The sequence below is a fragment of the Cervus elaphus genome, chromosome 23 (assembly GCF_910594005.1).
Source record: "Cervus elaphus chromosome 23, mCerEla1.1, whole genome shotgun sequence".
Taxonomy (NCBI): Eukaryota; Metazoa; Chordata; class Mammalia; order Artiodactyla; family Cervidae; genus Cervus; species Cervus elaphus.
Genome location: NC_057837.1, coordinates 66,455,395 through 66,470,163, shown reverse-complemented (window position 1 = coordinate 66,470,163; position 14,769 = coordinate 66,455,395). Strand labels below are relative to the sequence as shown.

Below are 14,769 nucleotides of genomic sequence, written 5' to 3'. Positions count from 1 at the left end.
TAAAACTCTGGAGGTACCTCTCCTGGATACTGTGTGGATTGGCTAATTAAAGCTAACTGACCCCTTGGAAAGAACCAAAAAATTCTATGTAAGAGCTGAGTATTCATGGGCCACCAACAGTCACAAAAACTCCTAAGAGGCAGGATTCTGTGCAGACAGCACAATCTCTATTGGTGATCACTAATTACCCACTGATTACAAAGAAAGCTTTGGTGGTTCCTTAAGAGGGAAGGGAAAATAAACACTGTACAATGTCATTCAACAACACCATCTTTATTCAAAAATATATATCTATGAGACATTTCAGAATATACTGCTACCGCCAATGGCAGCCTATACTTCTAAATAAAGTCCTAAATTAATATACAAATTTAAGTTTTAAAAATATTCTTTAAGGAAAAAAAAACAAAGGAAGATTGAAGACTTTCTGAGGAACATGACCTAAAGGAAAGGTCTTGGAGGCCGATGGATGTCCTAAGTGTAGGAAAACACAAAACAACTCCCCACCCCCACCCCACCTGGTCACCTCATATGCACAAGGAGAAAGGGTCATTTAAATTAAACAAATGAAGTAAAAAGTACACTTGGGGAGGATGTGGGAGAATTGAGAGTTAAAAAACAAAAGCATTTCATTGGGAGAAAAAAAAACACAGGACTAACCTCCTCATAGGAAGTCCACTAGTAACAGGTGTTAAGAGGCCAACACATTCATTTACATAATTGCTACAGTTTCATTTCTTGCTCTTGCTGTAATAATTACACACCAATCTCTAGTCAAAGACTCAATCAGATAAAACACAGCAGTGGGCAAAATCCATTATGTTATACAACATTTTCATCTAGCTGATGAAAGCAAATACCTTCTACACCTTTTTGGTTGGTTTGTGGCTGGTAAGACTCTGCTTCCTTGGTGGAAGAAAGCAGAGTGCGTCCATGACGGATCTGTTTAGAAGCAAGCTCGCCTGCAAACCACAGCAGCACACCACAAGGGGAGGGGGCTTATATGCAGATACAGCGAAGGCTGGAATTTATTTTGCAATTGTGATAAAGTCATTTACTGCCCTAGGGCCTCTGGGAGAACACTTTACAGACAGACCCATTAATTTAATAATGACAGGACGACAGGCAGTGTCGATATGCAACCAACACACAGTCCGTATTCAATCTGAAAAACAGCTTAAATGCTACGAGGTTCTACACAGAGTTAAACTGCATACCTGCTGTGACTTTTCCTTGTTTTCACTTCATGGCAGGCAGGAGAGCTTCTTGAAGGGAAGCCTGTTACACTTCTAAAAACAGACATCATCATGCTCTAACACATTGAACACAAAGAATCACATGTAATTGGCTTTTTTGGTAATCCTGAAAAGAGCAACTCAAAATGATGGAGATTCTGAAGCCCCCTCCAAGGAATTCCTTTTATAGCTTTTGGATTTCAGCCTCTGGGCTCTAATCCCTATTACACTATTAGGGCAAATTGTTTTCTGCCCTTTCCAATGTCAAAAATCAGCCTGCCAAGTGAGAATGATTTACAGATAGCAGGCCTAGCCTTTACTAAAAGTAAGATAAAAATCCTAACTACATCATACAGTCATAATGTCAGCTGGCATGATAATGGAATTAAGACCCCCCAATTACTATCCCTCACTTTCCCCCTTCCCGAGGTGGGTTATTCAGTGACACCTGACACAAAGCACTCCTCCTAGGGGCACAAGGACATGTGCAGTGGTGTGAACCGAAGGACAGACAAGCATGCAGAGTGTCGGGTCTGCAGGGGAGAGTTTCAAGTTTAGTCACCATGCTGTGGACACGTGCCCACGCAGTGAATTAATTGGTAGTGTGTGCCCTATTCCCCCAAAGAAGGGGGGCAAAGCGACAGCAGAACCCGGACTCCCAGAAATTTCTGCCTTCAGTTTCAGGGGCCCACTGTGCCATTTCTAATAACTGCCTTCAAGCCTTCACAATGTGGGGCAAGGATCATGTTTCTAGAAACGTGCTCCTGAACAGAGGGTGGGGCCCTTGACCAGAGCAGCCTGGGAAGGTTGACAGGAACCTTGAGCAAATACCTTATTTCTGACTCAGGCTTGTGATCCCCGTGAGTCTGTCCTGGAACTGTGGCTTGATGTCCCAGATCAGCTTTGAATCTTTACTGCTAGATTCTCTAGTCTGCTCACAGAACACACGCACCTAACCTCTGACAACACATTGCCAGAAGTCACAACAAGGAAGAATCTGAGATTTGGCAAACTCTTTATGGCGAAGACGCTCAAAACAGTTGTGCCTCCAACCTCTGGGGTGGATGGCAGCCAGGAAAGCCAACGATTCCAGACCTGAGTCCCTTGGCAGAAGCCTGTCCTGAACTTGAACAAGCCCAGCTCGAAAAGGAGCAACTGCTTTCATGACACAGTGCTGTCATGAGGGACAAGATTCTTCTACACATGATTTTCATAACTTCTTAGGTGTACAGAGAGGGCTAAAAAGGGAATACCAACAGGGGCATGGAAACACGAACTGAGTTTGCATTCTTTCCAAGTATACATTGAAACTGGATTCCATTTGCCACTGTTCTCAATTGTGCTCGACAGAGGAGAGGCCGGAGAGGGAGGAGAATCAGAGTCTGTGGTTCTTTCTTGAGGATGGGGGCCGACTGAACGAGGGACAGAACCAGGGGCTTCCAGGTTATTTCCAACCATGACGTGCCCGCTTCTTTCTGCTGGTACAGATGGGAATCTGGGGCATGCCACCTGCCCTAGTCAGTTGAAAACAGGTCACCAGCAGAGGGCAGGGGGGCCAAGCCCCCTGTGACGTTGGGCAGCAGCGAGAGGTCTGGCAAGCTCTGAATATGGGACTTGAGTTCCTTGCGGACCTGGGTTACCCGAGCAAGCTTCTGTTTATATTCCTGAGGAGACAAAGAGTTACGTTAAGGACAAAGAGAAAACAAGCTTCTGTTTATATTCCTGAGGAGAATACAGTTACGTTAAGGAGATGATATAGATACTCTCAGCCTCCTGGTCTACGTGCTCCTGACCAGACAGCCCCTCACACATTCAGCTAAACTACCAGGCTCAGGTTTTCAAATGCTCAACAGCAAGACTTTACACAAAAAACGAAAGCTCTAAAGTTCGATACTGGCAATAGTGAATTAAATGGTACTTAACTGAGTGCTTGAGATCTGGAACTAAAAAGCGATGTTTGGTATTTGTAGTGTCTTTGGTGCTTATCTATTTCAAAATACTTTGTAAGATAAAATAATGCTTGAGCTTTACAATTATTTTGAGGGCTCCACCTAGACATGACTAGGAAAACCACTCTAGAGCTAACTGTATTTTCTGTGTTAAACTTAGATTAACCCAGAGTTAGCATCTTCATAGACAAGGACTAAGAAGCTCAAAATTCCCACCGCTACCACCTGGGTCAGGACTTCCTTGTTCCACACGTAGGCACTGCAGCAAGGCCCTGCTGAGGCCTTCTAGCAGTCACCCCTAAACATGCCCCTGGACTTATCTTTCAGAAGCCCAGCTTTCATCAAGTCCCTCCTCTGATAAAGGGAAGCAGGGTACCACACTATCTCCATGACTGATCTGAGTGCAAGGTCTTCTAAAATTAGCTCCTGCCCACATGCTGCACAGGCCAGAGCCTGCACTGGCCGTTTGTTCAGGACCCCCTAAGCCTGAAGGGCTCTCCTTCTTCTCCTGGGCTTGGCAAGGTCCTGACTCCGCTCCTTCGCCAACTGCTGAGTCCCGCCTCTCTAGGAAAATCTTTCCTCCTCATCCAATGCACTGGCCCCCATCTCCACCGGCCTTCCTGGGCACTGCACCCCTAACGGACTGCTCTTAGGTGCTCTCTCCACATGTCAGAGTTCTACGTTCCTCTAAAATACGACTCCCTTGATGATAGGAACTGAATATACTATTTTCTTTCCTCAGCTCCCAGCTAAAAGGTCTTGGGTAACAACTCTAGGCCAGAGGACATCTGTGGTTTATGGCTTCTTTGGGGCTTGACTTTTTTCTTTTTTCACCCTCTTCGGTGTTTCTGCAAAGACAAGGAGGTTCCCGAGACTGGCTCTTGCTGCCTAAAGCCTCTCCTACAGGAACATAACAGAGCACTGGGCTGAGACACAAAGCCCTGGGCTTAGTTCTGGCTCCGACTCCCAAGTTCCGGTGTGACTGTGGTGTTCCCACCTTTCCTCCATCCTTCTTCATCTGAAAATGAAGGAAGTGGAGCATCCATAAGGTTTTTCTTCATGTTCTAGATTCCTTCATGCCAGACACTTTCCACATACTTAGAGAGGCAAAAGGTTTGAACAAGAGTGATAAGATAGGAAATAGGTTAAAAGAAGAACACTTAGCTGAAGTTGTAAAGACAAATTCCAAGCAAGGAGTGGGAGAGGGAAATAGGGAAATGAGCAGGGAGGCTCTGCCCCCATGCGACTGCTGGCTGTCGGCCTTCCCCCTGAAGTGAGAGCTGCTCATACTAGCCCTCAAACAGAGACAAGGGACCAGTAAAGAAAGGAAGCTCTGCTGACATCCCCTTCCTTTCCTCTGTAGACTTAACACAACTAAAATAATGACTTCTGTAAATTATTCCTAGTGACTCCAACAAACCAGTAAGCATCAGAAGGCAAGGACCAGACCCAACTGCCTCCTCAGCATCCACCATGCCCAGCACTGCCCTGCCAACAGGAAGTGTCTGCACAGCTGCCCAGTGAATTAACAATATATAAAAGATGGGTTATGAACCAGTAATTACCTTTCATTCTTGAAGCAAACAATTGATTTCAAATCTGAGGCTCTATTAATAAAACGTCAAAGTTCTCTGTTCTTCCTTCTACAAACAGCTTTCTCCTTTGTTTTTACAGATGTCACAGAAAGCTAACAGAGGAGACCTATTCTCTATTACTGGACATGGATTCACTTATTGAACTATTCCTGAATTCTAGGTACAAAAAGGATAATAGTTACCCCTTGCTCCCTGTGACCATCCTCTGACCAAAGCTGACACATGAAAGCCACCTCAACTCAGAGCCATCCAGAGCAGTCAGAGAGCACTTCAGTTGAAGGAGGAATTCCTCAAGGACAGTTTGAAAATCACCGCATCTCTGGAGAGCTGACCTAGGATCAGAATCCAAGGATCCATACTCTTGGATGATCCCCAGCCTAATTTAGCAAGTCCACCTGAGGTCAAAAAGTGATTGATTGGATTAACACTCCCACACCATCTTTAACTCAAACAACTCTCATCTTAAAAAAAATCCCATTTGTTCCTCTTTAGGAGCACAAGAGGTGGGAGGGTATCTCATCATGTTTAGGTTGCTATTATATTCTAGATATCATTAGAGAAACTTTATTTTAATGAAAGGAAGTATGTTCCACATTCAAGTCCTTTTTTCATACCACTCTGAAAGTGGACGGGTCAGGCCCACACCTCCTTGTGGCCCACGGAGGTCTTCTTGTTCTCTACCCACAGACATTTCTATTTTAAGAGCAGGTTCATGAGTCTAGGAGGAGGGCATCACTAGACAAAGGATGAGAGCAGGAGCCACTGAACAGGATTAAAAAAAAGAGTTGCAAGATACAACATTAATATATAAAAGTCAATTGCGTTCCTATATATTGGCAATGAACTAGTGGAATTGAAATTAAAACGCAATACCATTTACATTAGCCTTAAAATAATGAAATACTTAAGTATAAAGCTAACAAAATAATTATGACATCTACAGGAGGAAAACTACAAAATTCTGATGATCGAACCCAGAAGAGGTAAATAAATAGATATTCCATGTTCATGGATAGGAAGATGCAATTCTCTTACAATGTCAGTTCTTCTCAACTTGATCTGCAGATCCAAGGCAATCTCAGTCAAAACCACAGCAAGTTATTTTGAAGATATAAACTAATTCTAAAGTTTATATGGTGAGGCAAAAGATTCTGAAGAGTCAACACAATATTAAAAGAACAAAGCTAGACACTACTTAACTCTAAGACTTACTTTAAGCTGTTGTAATCAAGAAGGCATTGCCGGCAAAAGAACAGACAAACAGATGAATGCAACAAAATAGAGAGCCCAGAATATATAAACAGTCAACTGATCTTTGACAAAGGAGCAAAGGCAATACAAAGGAGAGCAGACAGTATTTTACATACAACATCAACAACGTGATCCATGAAAGAAATGACAAACTGGATTTCATTAAAATGAAAAATTTCGACTCTAGAAAATACTGCCAAGAGAATGAAAAGATAAGCCAGAGACTGGGAGAAAATGTTTGTGAAAGACATCATATGTCATGAGGGAAATGCAAATTAAAACAATACTGAGGGCTTCCCTGATGGTCCAGTAGTTAAGAGTCCACCTTGCAATGCAGGGGATACAAGTTTGATACCTGTTCCGGGAAGATCCCACATGCCTCAGGGCATCTGAAACCATCTGTCACAACTACTGAGCCCGCGCTCTGGAGCCTGTGCTACTGAAGCTCACACACCCTAGAGTCTGTGCTCTGCAACAAGAGAAGCCACTGAAATGAGAAGCCCCCATACCGCAATTGAAGAGTAGCCCCCACTCGCCACAACTAGAGAAAGCCTGCACACAGCAACAAAGACCCAGCACAGCAAAAAATAAAATAAACATTAAAAACAACAACAACATTGAGATACCACCCCATACCTGCTAGAACAGTCAGAGTGCAGAAGAGACATTACCACGTGTTGGCGAGGATGCGGAGCAAGAGGAACGCTCGTATACACCACTGGTGGGAATGCAGTGTGGTACAGCCACTTTGGAAGACAATCTGGTAGCTTCTTGCAAAACCAAACATACTCCTACCATATGACTGTGCTTACTGGCCTTTACCCAAAGGAGCTAAATACCTGTGCCCACACAAATACCATCACACCACCGTTTACAGCAGCCTTATCATAATTACCCAAAGCTGGAATCAACCAAGATGTCAAGTAGGGGAGTGGATAAACTCTGGTACATTCAAACAACAGAATATTATTCAGCACTAAAAAGAAATGAGTACGTCAAGGATGTATACTGTGACCCTGCTTATTTAACTTCAATTAAATAAGCAGAGTACATCATGCAAAATGCTGGGCTAGATGAAGCACAAGTAGTAATCAAGATTGCTGGGAGAAGTATCAATAACTTCAGATATGAGGATGACACCACCCTTAGGGCAGAAAGCAAATAGGAACTAAAGAGCCCCTCGATGACAGAGGAGGTGAAAAAGCTGGCTTAAAATGCAACATTCAAAAAACTACAATCATAGCATCCGGTCCCATCACTTCATGGCAAATAGATGGTGAAACAATGGAAACAGTGGCAGACTTTGCTTTCCTGTGCTCCAAAATCACTGCAGATGGTGACTGTAGCTGTGAAATTAAAAGGTGATTGCTCCTTGAAAGAAAAGCTATGACAAACCTAGATAGCATATTAAAAACAGAGACATTACTTTGCTGACAAAGGCCCATCTAGTCAAAGCTATGGTTTTTCCAGTTGTCATGTATGGATGTGAGAGTTGGACTATAAAGAAAGCTGAGTGCTGAAGAATTGATGCTTTTGAACTGTGGTATTGGAGAAGACTCTTGAGAGTCCCTTAGACTGCAAAGATAGCAAACGAGTCAATGCTAAAGGAAATCAACCCTGAATATTCACTGGAAGGACTGATGATGAAGCTTCAATACTATCAGCCACCTGATGTGAAGAGCTGACTCACTGGAAAAGACCCTGATGCTGGGAAAGATTGAAGGCAGGAGGACAAAGGGATGACAGAGGATGAGATGGTCAGATGGTATCACCAACTCAATGGACGTGAGTTTGAGCAAGCTCTGGGAGATGGTGAAGGACAGGAAAGCCTTGTGAGCTGTCCACTGGTGTTGCAAAGAGTCCGGACATGACTGAGCGACTGAACAACAACAAAAATAAATCACCTATCAAACCATGAAAAGACAGGGAAAAACTTTAAATGCATATTATTTAGTGAAAGAAGCTAATCTGGAAAGGTTAACTCCTGTATGACTTCAACTATACGACATTCTAAAAAAGGCAAAACCATGGATACAAAGGTTGGAGGGAGGAGGTAGGGATGAATAGGTAAAGCAGATGATTTTTAGGGTAGTGGAAATACTATAGTGATGAACTGCACATCTGTCCAAACCCACAGAATGTCCAACATCAATGTGAAAGCTAATATAAACTACTGACTTTAGGTAATTATTAATATAGTGTCAGCATAGGTTCATCAGGGCTTCCTTGGTGGCTCAGATGATAAGGAATCCACTTGCAATGCAGGAGACCTGGGTTCAATCCCTGGGTTGGGAAGATCCCCTGGAAAAGGGAACAGCTACCCACTCCAGTATTCTAGCCTGGAGAATTCCGTGGACAGAGGAGCCTGGCAGGCTACAGTTCATGGGGTTGCAAAGAGAATGAAGGACTTTCACTACTCACTCTACACGTTCATCAAGAGCAAAAATGTACCCCATCTGGAGGACGCTGAGGAGTGGGGGAGACAATACAGGTCTGGGGATAAGGGAGTATACAGGAAATCTCTGTACCTTCCTCTTAACTTTGCTGTGAACCTAAAACTGTTCTGAAAAATGGTGACTCGGCCAACTGGTTAAAATGGATCAGCAAGAGCCACTAGGTATATACTCTGAATATCTAAATACAGGTAAAGACTGCCTTTAACACTATTAAAACATCCCTGGACAGGGGGAGAATTAAGATCCCACAAGTCATATGGCACAGCCAAAAAAACAAACATAAATAAACAAACAAAACTGTTAAAATATGTAGCTGCTTAACTGGGACAGCTGAATGACCCCACTAAATGCCTTGAGGAAAGACAAACAGGTTAGAATTCACCCCAAGCTCTGATTAGGTCAAACTGAGGCTACAGTAATTTTATAGTCCCCTAAATAGATTTAGTAGTAACTGACTGTGTGATATCCTAACCCTTCTCTTTAAAATTAGACTCAGCCTTCCCAACTGTATATGTGTACAGCTTGGGTCAGACTCTGTGCGACCCCAGGGACTGTAGCCCACCAGGCTCCTCTGTCCATGGGATTATCCATGCAAGAATACTGGAGTGGGTTACCATTTCCTCCTCCAGGGGATCTTCCCAATTGAGGGACCGAACCTGCACTGGCAGGTAGATTCTTTAACACTGAGCCACCTGGGAAGCCCTTAATGCTGCCACTGACCAACAGAAAATTAAGCATGAATCCAAATAAAACTACTCCCCCAGACACAAATCCAGCCTTTACCTGTTTCCACTTCTTCCCTCTGTTAGGGCAGGGCACACCCTTGATAGCTGCCTTCCTCTTATTTTCTTAGGTTCTAAACAGGCAAAGGAGACAGACCTCAGGAGAATCCAAGCATCTTTTTTCTCAACGTACTAGTCTTGTTTTCTGATAACTAAGACTCACAAGCTCTGCTCCTGCAAGGTTCCACACGGAGCCCTCAGGAACTCCTGTCCTCAGCAGAATCAGGATTCTTTTCAAGATACCATGAAAACCAACTTCCAAGTGATGAGACCCAAATTCTTTTGACTCACTGAAATGTGCTGCATCCCACAATCTCTTCAGCACACCAAGTACCACATAGACAAACGATGCAACAAGGTGGTCACATGCTCCTTGGTTAAAATACCTTACACTTGTGTATAACAGAGGACTCAGCCTTTAAGGCTCCCACTACCCTGCCTGGTCCAGGAACTCGAGAGATGGAGCCCTGCACCGTTTACACCAGCAGATGCCACCCCTGCCCTGCTCCTGTTTCTGTCTTCTCTCCCCACCAGTTGATTCACCTCACCCACACTTCACATGGCTTTTCCGCACTCGTATCTTCAGACACGCCTTTTCCTCCACTACCAGGTAAGCAAGAAAAGACAAGACAAAAGCAGTCAGCGTTGTTGCTTTTCCTTCCCTGCTCACACATAATTTACACTGGGGTGGTGGCAGAGGCGAAGGGTTGAGCTGAATCCGCCGTTCGCTACAGGCACTCACTGCAGCAAAACACCCCCACCGACCCCCACCACGGGGAGCCACGAAACGGGCAGGTGTTCTACCAGACTTGCGGCTACTGCTGCCCTGGTGTGGGGTCCTGGAGGGGAGGTTGTGGAGGGGGAAGCAGGCATGCGTGATGAACTGCCTGGGTTTCTGTGATCGCCAAGGAACGCTGAAAACAGAGAAGGTAAAGGATGGAGGTGTGGCTCTAAGACTGAGCCTAGGATTTATGTTCCTGGCAAAATTCTGGAATCTTGCCTCACAGATTCTTCGAACTAGAAGTAGAAAATGTGTCCAACATCCCCCTGCTTCCTATGGATCCAGCTGGCACTGTGGGAACACAGCCCAGCACAGCGCACAGAGACAACTGGCCGAGGGAAGCAAGGCTGACACATTCTTTGCCTTTTTTGGTTAGAGCGGTAAGCCAGACCTGACACGCTGCAGATGAGCTGGGGGATAAGATGGTTAGAAATGACAGGGGCTGACATCGCAATGACCTTTCAAGGGGAATTTCATTTTCAAAACAAACAAAAATTGCAAGCATTTCCTCTAGCAAATCATGTAAGAAATACTGATCAAAATGTAAAGTGTCAAACCTACTTTTTTTCTTGCTAAGAAGTATTTACACAACAAAAATTATGTTAGAAATAACACCAAAGGCAGGGGCTTGATTTGATAAGATTTCCAGTAACATGATGCCTGTTTTCCTTTATCTTGCCCTGTTGTGCTATAGGACATATGGTATATAAAAATCACCCACTGCTCAGCTATTTCCAATTAAGAATTATAAACGGTTATTATGCATGAAGAAGTTTATGAAGGGCCCTGTTTGAAACGTGACCTGCCCTGCTGAATTAAAGTCAAAGAATGGCTTCATCACAGGAATGGCAAGAACGCCAGGCAGAAAGGGAAAGCTGAACCTTGCCCCAAGGTTACTTAACATGCCTCCTCAGCCCTCTTGTCTTTCCAGGAGGCTTCACTCTATAGTTGCTGAAGCTATAGACTTAGAAATCTACACTTAGAAAGCATACCTTCAACTTAAACTACAAGTAATTAACTCATCCTTCATTTTTTATGGAAAAATACAATATATAAATCTTTGGGCTGAAAATAAGAATGCTGCTTTTAATTTTTCTTCAAGGATCTACATGGGAACGTTAAAAACCCATCGCTGACTCGCACCTCTCTCCCAGCCAGCTCCACTGCTCCATGTGACTTAGTGGCAGCTGTGACGTTTCAAAATGATCCCTTCTGAGGTGTCACAGCAGGGCTGGAGCTGCTGAGTTAAGATGCTATGGAAGATACAAGGAAAAGAGAAAGCCATGGCTCTGATTCTGGTCTTCAGTGGCTCTCAGCTCTGTTACCAAAACCAATAATAAAGGGACTACTACTGTTGGGGCTCCGAGTGGGCTACCCCAAAATGGCGATACCATGGCATATTAATTATCTGAAGTTGCATGAAAAGCGCTGATATAAGAAACTAAAAAACAAGAAAAACTCTGATCCTCTTCTGTCTCCCTGAAAAGCAGGAAATAAATCTCTTGAGTGAAAGGTTCGTTTTCTGCATCTGGAGGTGGAAGGACAGACACCCTCATTGTCAGAGACAGGAATTCAGAGCTGAGGAGGCTGTATAAACAAACTCTGTTACTTCTCTAATTTACCAACCCACACTCAAATTCTGTTTAGATTATTTTATAATTAAGCACCCAAAGCCTAAGTTTCTTTGTACTGTCCATTCCTCACAAATTTACTGTGTAAAAAGTATAAAAGCTGCCTGCTTTGGTTACTTCTTAGGTCTCATTTTTAGAAGACCTCTGTGTACACGAAAAAAAAAAAAAAATTTCTTTTTCTCCTCTTAATCTGCCTTCTGTCCTTTTTTTTGTTTTTTGTTTTAGTGGTACAGTCACAAGAGCTCAAGAGGAGCAGAGGGGGAAATCCCCCCTATCCAAAAGTACACACACAGTGTTTCCCAGGAGGGAAAGTGACAAAAGGACTACAACTCGAAGTATTCTCAGAGCAGTACATTACTTTACCAACAAAGGTCCGTTTAGTCAAAGCGATGGTCTTTCCAGTAGTTGTGTATGGATGTGAGAGTTCGACCATAAAGAAAGCTGAGCGCTGAAGAATTGATGCTTTAAAAAAAAAAGAATTGATGCTTCTGAACTGTGGTGTTGAAAATTCTTTAGAGTCCCTTGGACAGCAAGGAGATCAAACCAGTCAATCCTCAAAGAATTCAGTTCTGAATATTCACTGGAAGGACTGATGCTAAAGCTGAAGCTCCAATACTTTGGCCACCTGACGCGAAGAACTGACTCACTGGAAAAAACCCTAATGCTGGGAAAGATTGAAGGTAGGAGGAGAAGGGGATGACAGACGATGAGATGGTTGGATGGCATCACCGACTCAAAGGACATGAGTTGGAGCAAGCTCCAGGAGTAGGTGATGGACAGGGAAGCCTGGCATGCTGCAGTTCATGGGGTCGCAAAGAGTCAGACACAAATGAGCAATTGAACTGATCGGCGGAATCAAATGGAACTGGCTTCTTAAGCTGGAAAGCATACCACAAAGTGTTTTGGAGTATTTCTTTCTCCCCAGAAGACCCTCTAACAAAAGGTTTAAGGAAGCTTCTACCATTACAACAAAAATCCCCTTCTGAGAGGGATTTGCAAAAGCAAGGGAAGAAGAATGAAAAGTTACTGTGTATCATGTCTGACTCTTCTGCGACTATAGCCCACCAGGTTCCTCTGTCCATGGGATTCTCCAGGCAAGAATCCTGGAGTGGGTTGCCATTCCCTCTTCCAGGGAATCTCCCCAACCCAGGGATCAAACCTGAGTTTCCTACATTGCAGGCAGATTCTTTACCATCTGAGCCACCAGGGAAGCCCAACACACATAATTAAACTAATAAAAATGAAACTAACAAAAATAAAATCCATTTTGTGTACATGTGTGTGAAAGTCACTTCAGTTGTGCCTGACTCTTTATGACCCTTGGGACTGGAGTCCACCAGGCTCCTCTGTCCATGGGATTCTCCAGGCAAGAATACTGGAGTGGGTTGCCATGCTCTCCTCCAGGGGATCTTCCCAACCCAGGGACTGAACCCACATCTCTTATGTCTCCTGTATTGGCAGATGGGTTCTTTACCACAAGTGCCACCCAGGAAGCCCAAACTCCATTTTGGGACTGGGCAAATTTTCAAATCTTAATGCAATCATAAAGCTAAAATTTACAATTTAACAGATGCCTGTGAGAGTGCTTTAAAAAGAGACTAATTTAAAAATGCACCTGGGTCCCTCAAAAATGGTCCCTTACACCATTTATACAATGGGTCCCTCATACAAAACCAGGTAAAACCAAACCACTAACATACAGGAAGTATATTTATAATTAATTCATTTTTTAAAAAGTTAACCTTCAAAAAACACAAGCTTTATGCAAATAAAGCCCCCACAAACTGATTCCCTTTATAACCATTTTAATAAAAAACCAAGTTATTGATGTTGTGCAAACATGAAAGGTGCAGGCAGACCTTTCAACCGTTTCTCTTGTTGAGCCTAATACTGGTGGAGTCAAGTATTCCTGCAGGGCAGATGAGAGCAAAGGATAGAAAGGAAAAGGACATTTTTCACACAAAATTACTTTAAGCAATGTTTGTTATAATTTAAAGTGCTAAAAGGTCTGCCTGGAGCAAGGTGGCCTATTGGTTACTGCTCTGCATTTGATACAGCTCTCTCTACAAGCAATAAAAAGTTTTCATTTCCTCCCATTAGCAAAAAAAAAAACGAAGTAAAATGCACTTCCCAGCTCTCCCAAAAGACTGAGGGTACATCACACTCCCATGGGAGGAAGGTCTCTATGGTAGAACAGAAAAAACCTGGAGTCAGAAACTCCAGATTCAGGGACTTTCCTGGTGGTCCAGTGGCTAAGACTCCACTCTGTGCTCCCAACGCAGGGGGCCTAGGTTCAATTCCTGGTCGGGGATCTAGATCCTACATGCCGTAGCTAAGACCCAGCTCAGTCAAATAAATAAATAAGAAAGAAAGAAAAAAGAAAACCAATGTTCAGATCCTACTCTACTCTGTGCCTGTGGTGTGACCTCGCTAGGCTCAGTGTCCCCCTACCTCAGATGGGAATGGAAATGACGCCTGTACCCTGGAGTGTCAGTGAGGTCAAGCACGTGTTAAACTGCTCAATGTCAATGAGCAGATCAGAGGGAGGAAACGAATAATGACCCCCTCCCATGTTTATTATTTTGTAAGTAATAGTTTACCTTCCTGATTTACATATTAAGAAAAGGTGTACAGAAGTGAAAAGAATTATTAATGGCATACAAAATCCTTCCTCCCACAAACTACCTGAGTATGACCTGAAAATCTGGCACATTTACTAGAAGCTGACTTGAAAAAAGTCACAGAATTTTATAATCAGGTAGCACCAGAGTCCAACCCTATCAATCTAAAGGCTGAGAGAGGGCAAAGAATTTCTCAGGAGGAAAGCCTAGATCTCATGGGAATGCCCTCAACTGGAAGGAGTTTCCATTGAAGATGGCCTCTGACCCCACCTGGAGATGAACCTAGCTGCAACTGTATGTGCCGCATGAGGTCAGACGCTGGGCCAAGCATCAGGATACGGCTGGGGATGAAAGAATGAAGACAAAGACCAGATTTTATGATCTGGTCAGAGAATCACCAAATAATCCCTAAACACACTGACAGACCACGTGGTGCTGAAGAAGATGATAAGAACGCTAGACAGTGTG

General features: G+C 43.6%; 1 protein-coding gene across 2 annotated transcripts in view; it reads right to left on the bottom strand.

Moving 5' to 3' along the window:
* Nucleotides 1-252: 252 nt before the first annotated feature.
* RPRD1B (regulation of nuclear pre-mRNA domain containing 1B) overlaps nucleotides 253-14,769 on the bottom strand; it is a 56,119-nt gene continuing 41,602 nt past the window's right edge. For both annotated transcript variants that reach the window (XM_043882910.1, XM_043882909.1), the window contains one exon: nucleotides 253-2,899. In XM_043882910.1, coding sequence (XP_043738845.1) covers nucleotides 2,750-2,899 — 150 coding nt within the window. In that variant the 3' untranslated portion in view covers nucleotides 253-2,749. The remainder of the gene's footprint in view (nucleotides 2,900-14,769) is intronic.